At 38.1% G+C, this 6,844-nt stretch overlaps 1 protein-coding gene across 1 annotated transcript in view; it reads left to right on the top strand.

The window, feature by feature from the left end:
• The first annotated feature begins 292 nt into the window (after positions 1 to 292).
• Positions 293 to 6,844, top strand: part of LOC106086328 (ER degradation-enhancing alpha-mannosidase-like protein 3) — a 49,955-nt gene continuing 43,403 nt past the window's right edge. The window contains exons 1-3 of the mRNA XM_013250961.2: positions 293 to 367; positions 824 to 1,323; positions 1,394 to 1,540. Coding sequence (XP_013106415.2) covers positions 1,124 to 1,323; positions 1,394 to 1,540 — 347 coding nt within the window. The 5' untranslated portion in view covers positions 293 to 367; positions 824 to 1,123. The remainder of the gene's footprint in view (positions 368 to 823; positions 1,324 to 1,393; positions 1,541 to 6,844) is intronic.

The raw sequence follows: 6,844 nt of genomic DNA, 5'->3' as shown, positions 1-6,844 counted from the left end.
GATGTGCCATGTAAAGTACCCATTAAGGTGGTATTGTCAGTTTCACATGTCCCAGACGATCTGTACAACTTTTTTATTTGAGAAAACATTTGTACTATAGCAATTTTAGAATACAAGTTGACAAAATTGCAAAAATTGTCTTAATAATGTTCAAACATAAATTGCCCATGATGGCTATCATTTTGCGTTTTTGTTTAGGTTCACATAAAAATTTGCACACTTGACATATGTCTTAATTTGGTGTTTTTTTTGTTGTAAAATATTGAAAACATTGGCCGCTGAGTTGTCAGTTGTCATTCAGAAAAGGGGGCCGTCTCCTATGTGAAAAAGAATATAAATTGGGAATGTGAAAATTAAGCATTTAAGTGTAAATAAATAGAAGATAAAACAGTCATTCTCTTAATATTGCAAATATATTAGGAAATTAATGCAGTTGTAGTACTTTGTTGTAGAACAAAATTATCTTTATGCAATTGATATTATCATTCCCCACCGACCAAACATTAACCAGTTAAAAATTGACACATTTCATAAAAAGAAAATAAAGCACACATCGGGATTTTGGCCATAAAACGAAAACATGACCGCAAACGGGCTGCATGAAGTGTATGTGTATAAAAATATAGTTTTAATTATTCGATAATAATAACGAATATTTGACGTGTTCAAACACTGCAACGTTTACAACAATGAAAAAAATTAGCGAGATATAATGTGTAGATGTACACAGTGCGATAAATTATAATTTGCCTTAACATTCACCTTGATCTTATTTTGAGAAGTTTTTTTTTGTATTGTATATTAATTATTCTTTAAAAAACAGTGGTAGTGGATCGACGACAACATTATAATTACAAGTGTAGTAAAACATAAGAAAATGAGTAAATTTAAGAAGAAACTTGCTAAGACCCTATGCCAAAGCAACATACTGAAAGTGGCCGAGAGATGTTAACGAAACACGGTGAGAAATAACAGGTTCGCACAGTGAAGGTCAATAAAACCATAATCTAACGAAATACACCAGAAGTCTTAGAATATATATTAAACAAAGAAGACTGCAACTCCTGGTGATAGAAAAAAACAAGTGCAAAAAATCACATTTCCCCCAAAACAAACAAACAAAATGCCAAAAATCAAGAGAACTTCTCAATGCTTCCTAAACACAACAAGTGGAGTAACAACTAACATATCATCGTTAAATAAACCCAAAAATATGACGTTTTCGCTATCACTAATATTGGCCTTGTGCCTTTTTACCGTTCTGGCAAGCAGCGATTCAATTCCCACCCAGAATATGTCAAACAAGGAACGTGAAGCTTTAAGGTATTTCAAATCTTACAGAATAGAAAAGCATTACTATATGTCTGACTAATTTTTTTCTACTACGTTTTAGAGAGGAATCCAGAGATATGTTTTATCATGCCTACCATGCTTATATGGATAATGCATATCCTGCTGATGAACTAATGCCGTTATCGTGCAAGGGCAGATATCGAGGTGTGACTCCATCACGTGGTGATATGGACGACATACTGGGAAAGTAAGTTAAAATTACAAAAACGCGTTTCACCGTAGGAAATATGTGCTATAAACAATTCTTCATAAAAATCGCAAAGCACACAGAATCGGATATTTGTAATAGACATAGAGAAGCCCACATCTGCAACCGGACAATAGCGGATTGTATGAATTATTTCAAGACGGAATAAATTTATCGTAAAACGTGTGATCTCAAAGCTCTTTGAAAAAGCAAATGTTGACAAAGGCAACATTTACAAAACTTTTGTATACTATGTCTCTTAGAAATAAATAAATACAAAATAGGCGATTTGAACACAGACAAACGGACATAACTCAATCGAATTAGGAAGTTGAACTTAGCTAATCGATAAACAGCATAATTGCGACAGCAGTGGGACAGCCGGTTGTACGCACTGCATAGACTCAATGGAGTCTTCAATCGGCAAGGGCTTCAGTGAAAGGCTTCGTCCTTTTTTCGTCATCGGAGAGGCACATCCCGGAGTGCCTTTTCCGCACGCTTCTGATTCGAGCCGGGCCCTGGTTCTTTTCGTTTCGCCAGAACCGCCTTCATCATTGGTCGGTGAGGTGTAACTGGTGCATGGAGTCGGTAAATTTCCGATCTTGCACTGGCCTTACTTCATTACGGGAGTAAAGTCGAAATGAATATGTTGCAAGGTGCTGTGCGAACATAGCAGTGGGTTAGCAGTGGGTGGGCGTCGTCGTCGTCGGTGTATGACACCTCCGACCACTCCCGTGCGGCAATATACGCAACAGTAGCACCCTAGCACCAACACTGCGGGGTGCTGTGAGCCGGCCAATCTGTGAGGTCCGATCTGTGTGGTGTTCATTGCTGTGATGAGAAGCTTAGCTGCGAGATACCGGGCGCGTGCACAGGTGGTGGATAATAGAATACTCCGTACGGAGTAGCTGCATCGACAGTCGCGGACAATCAGCGGTAATAAGCGGAGAGTCTCAGTGAGGGGCGGAAGGCACCGGCTCTTGCACAAATACTGAGTGGCTATGATGCTCGAAATGACAAGGCGCGTTTAAATAACCAATGGCCACCTTGGTCCCGCGGCAATCGGGTCCTTGGACCGATACGAGCTTGGTTAGAGCTAGACGGGAATGGCCACCACCACATGAAAATGTGGCTTCAACAACAACAATACAACAGTGCTGGTGGGTCCAAAAAAGTACTATACTTCCATTAAAAATTAATTGGAAATACTTACTGCCTGGACCACTAACATTTTTTCTTTTTGTTACTCGATTCGTTCGTCAATTCATTGAAAACAGCTGATTTTATAGAGAGAAACAGCTGTTCAATTGGCGAATTCATAAAATTGGCGAACGAATCGAGTGACGAAAGAAAAAAAGCTAGTGTTCCACGCCGTTATTATTTAATTGAATAAGATACTTAATAAATAATTGAATCAGTTAATTTTTTAATTGAATTGATTGAGGTTATTTAATTGATTTTTTTGAGGTTAGGATTTTCATGCATTAGTATTTGACAGATCACGTGGGATTTCAGACATGGTGTCAAAGAGAAAGATGCTCAGTATGCTTTGACATTTCATCATGAATAGACTTACTAACGAGCAACGCTTGCAAATCATTGAATTTTATTACCAAAATCAGTGTTCGGTTCGAAATGTGTTCATTCACCGTAACGTTGCGTCCAACAGGATCTTTGAAAAAATACGGTCCAATGATTTCACCAGCGTACAAACCACACCAAACAGTGCATTTTTCGGGATGCATGGGCAGTTCTTGAACGGCTTCTGGTTGCTCTTCACTCCAAATGCGGCAATTTTGCTTATTTACGTAGCCATTCAACCAGAAATGAGCCTCATCGCTGAACAAAATTTGTCAAAATTTGAACACATTTCGAACCGAACACTGATTTTGGTAATAAAATTCAATGATTTGCAAGCGTTGCTCGTTAGTAAGTCTATTCATGATGAAATGTCAAAGCATACTGAGCATCTTTCTCTTTGACACCATGTCTGAAATCCCACGTGATCTGTCAAATACTAATGCATGAAAATCCTAACCTCAAAAAAATCACCCTTTAAAAAAATTTCAATCATCGTTGTTGTTGTTGTAGCAGTTTGTCTATCTATCTTTCGTCTGCTTGATTTTGTTAAGTGTCAACGCCCAGGAACTCTGCGACTAAGATGGGTTGCGTCCACAGGGATCTGGGTCTGAGTCGAGTGGGTCTGGTTGGGCAGTTAAACAGGTAACGTGTATCGTGCGGTCCCTGGCTACAATCGGGACATTGCCATCAATCCTTGCTCTGTAGCAGTTGAGGCGGCTGTATCTGCCAGAACGTAATTGAGCCAGAACTAATCTGGTTTGCCGGGGGTGGTCAATTCCTTCAGGTGCAATGGAAGGCGCTCATTCTCCAAGGACCATTCACCTGGTAGCCATTTACCGCATCTGCTACCGTGTTTGCATGTATGTTGTCTAGACCTGCTTGATATGCCTCTTGATCTAGAGGTTCTCTGTAGCGCTGAACCTCACGCTCTACATCATGTAGATCCACCTTAAGGCTTCTGGGCGGTGGATATCTATCCAAAGATGATGTGTGTGAAGATAAATTCCGAATTTAACTAGCAGAGACACAAACCGCTTTGTTAACAGAGTGCGAGAGAGAGTAACAGAAGTATTAACAGAGATCCACTGAGGGGTTAGCAGAGCTCTGTAAATACTTAACACAACCAAAAAACAAGAGAAATTAATTAAATTTCTTACTTTTTATCAATTTTTGCAAATATTTGTAAAAAAAAAGTAAAACCATAACAAAATTTGGAGTAAAATATCAATGCTTTGAATCAAAAACACCAAATTAAAAATATCTATTACCGTAGTACTGAGAAAAATGAAAAATTTATAAAAAAAATATTCTGGGCAGGATTATGACCAATGGTCCTGGAGGACATCTAAGAATTCTACAAGGTACTACCATACATCGTTGGAAAGGTCACGACAGGAGCTTTCCAAAACATGTCCTTATTCGAAAATCGAGCAGTTGGTTTTTTCAAATTCCTGTCTTTTTTTAAGAATTTCTCGAAAAAAAATCTGGACAGGATTATGGCCAACGCTCCTGGAGGACATCTAAGAATTCTACAAGGTACTACCATACATCGTTGAAAAGGTGACTATGTGTGCTTTCCAAAACATGTCCTTATTCGAAAATCGAGCAGTTGGTTTTTTCAAATTCCTGTCTTTTTTAAAAAAATTCTCGAAGAAAAATCGGGACAGGATAATGGCCAATGCTCCTGGAGGACATCTAAGAATTCTACAAGGTACTACCATACATCGTTGGAAAGGTGACGATGTGTGCTTTCCAAAACATGCCCTTATTCGAAAATCGAGCAGTTGGTTTTTTCAAATTCCTGTCTTTTTTAAAAAAATTCTCGAAAAAAAATCTGGACAGGATAATGGCCAATGCTCCTGGAGGACATCTAAGAATTCTACAAGGTACTACCATACATCGTTGGAAAGGTGACGATGTGTGCTTTCCAAAACATGCCCTTATTCGAAAATCGAGCAGTTGGTTTTTTCAAATTCCTGTCTTTTTTAAAAAAATTCTCGAAAAAAAATCGGGACAGGATAATGTCCAATGCTCCTGGAGGACATCTAAGAATTCTACAAGGTACTACCATACATCGTTGGAAAGGTGACGATGTGTGCTTTCCAAAACATGCCCTTATTCGAAAATCGAGCAGTTGGTTTTTTCAAATTCCTGTCTTTTTTAAAAAAATTCTGGAAAAAATATCGGGACAGGATAATGTCCAATGCTCCTGGAGGACATCTAAGAATTCTACAAGGTACTACCATACATCGTTGGAAAGGTGACGATGTGTGCTTTCCAAAACATGCCCTTATTTGAAAATCGAGCAGTTGGTTTTTTCAAATTCCTGTCTTTTTTAAAAAAATTCTCGAAAAAAAATCTGGACAGGATAATGGCCAATGCTCCTGGAGGACATCTAAGAATTCTACAAGGTACTACCATACATCGTTGGAAAGGTGACGATGTGTGCTTTCCAAAACATGCCCTTATTTGAAAATCGAGCAGTTGGTTTTTTCAAAATCCTGTCTTTTATAAAAAAATTCTCGAAAAAAAATCTGGACAGGATAATGGCCAATGCTCCTGGAGGACATCTAAGAATTCTACAAGGTACTACCATACATCGTTGGAAAGGTGACGATGTGTGCTTTCCAAAACATGTCCTTATTCGAAAATCGAGCAGTTGGTTTTTTCAAATTCCTGTCTTTTTTAAAAAAATTCTCGAAAAAAAATCGGGACAGGATAATGGCCAATGCTCCTGGAGGACATCTAAGAATTCTACAAGGTACTACCATACATCGTTGGAAAGGTGACGATGTGTGCTTTCCAAAACATGTCCTTATTCGAAAATCGAGCAGTTGGTTTTTTCAAATTCCTGCCTTTTTTAAAAAAATTCTGGAAAAAAAATGTTGACAGGATAATGGCCAATGCTCCTGGAGGACATCTAAGAATTCTACAAGGTACTACCATACATCGTTGGAAAGGTGACGATGTGTGCTTTCCAAAACATGCCCTTATTCGAAAATCGAGCAGTTGGTTTTTTCAAATTCCTGTCTTTTTTAAAAAAATTCTGGAAAAAAAATCGGGACAGGATAATGTCCAATGCTCCTAGAGGATATCTAAGAATTCCACAAGGTACTACCATACATCGTTGGAAAGGTGACGATGTGTGCTTTCCAAAACATGTCCTTATTCGAAAATCGAGCAGTTGGTTTTTTCAAATTCCTGCCTTTTTTAAAAAAATTCTGGAAAAAAAATGTTGACAGGATAATGGCCAATGCTCCTGGAGGACATCTAAGAATTCTACAAGGTACTACCATACATCGTTGGAAAGGTGACGATGTGTGCTTTCCAAAACATGTCCTTATTCGAAAATCGAGCAGTTGGTTTTTTCAAATTCCTGTCTTTTTTAAAAAAATTCTCGAAGAAATTCTGGACAGGATAATGGCCAATGCTCCTGGAGGACATCTAAGAATTCTACAAGGTACTACCATACATCGTTGGAAAGGTGACGATGTGTGCTTTCCAAAACATGTCCTTATTCGAAAATCGAGCAGTTGGTTTTTTCAAATTCCTGTCTTTTTTTGAGAGAGAATGTAGTTGTCTAGCCGTTCTGTTGTGTACTCTATGTCGCTCTTTTCAGTTACAAACATTGAATGTTAGATATTAAGCTTTCTGTAAAAATGTTAATTACATGTAAACATATACATGGGAATGTATACTTTTCAACTCTATAAAATAACTAAT

This window comes from Stomoxys calcitrans, chromosome 3 (assembly GCF_963082655.1).
Source record: "Stomoxys calcitrans chromosome 3, idStoCalc2.1, whole genome shotgun sequence".
NCBI lineage: Eukaryota > Metazoa > Arthropoda > Insecta > Diptera > Muscidae > Stomoxys > Stomoxys calcitrans.
Note: the sequence above shows the minus strand (reverse complement) of the source record. Positions and strands in the feature narration are given on the sequence as shown.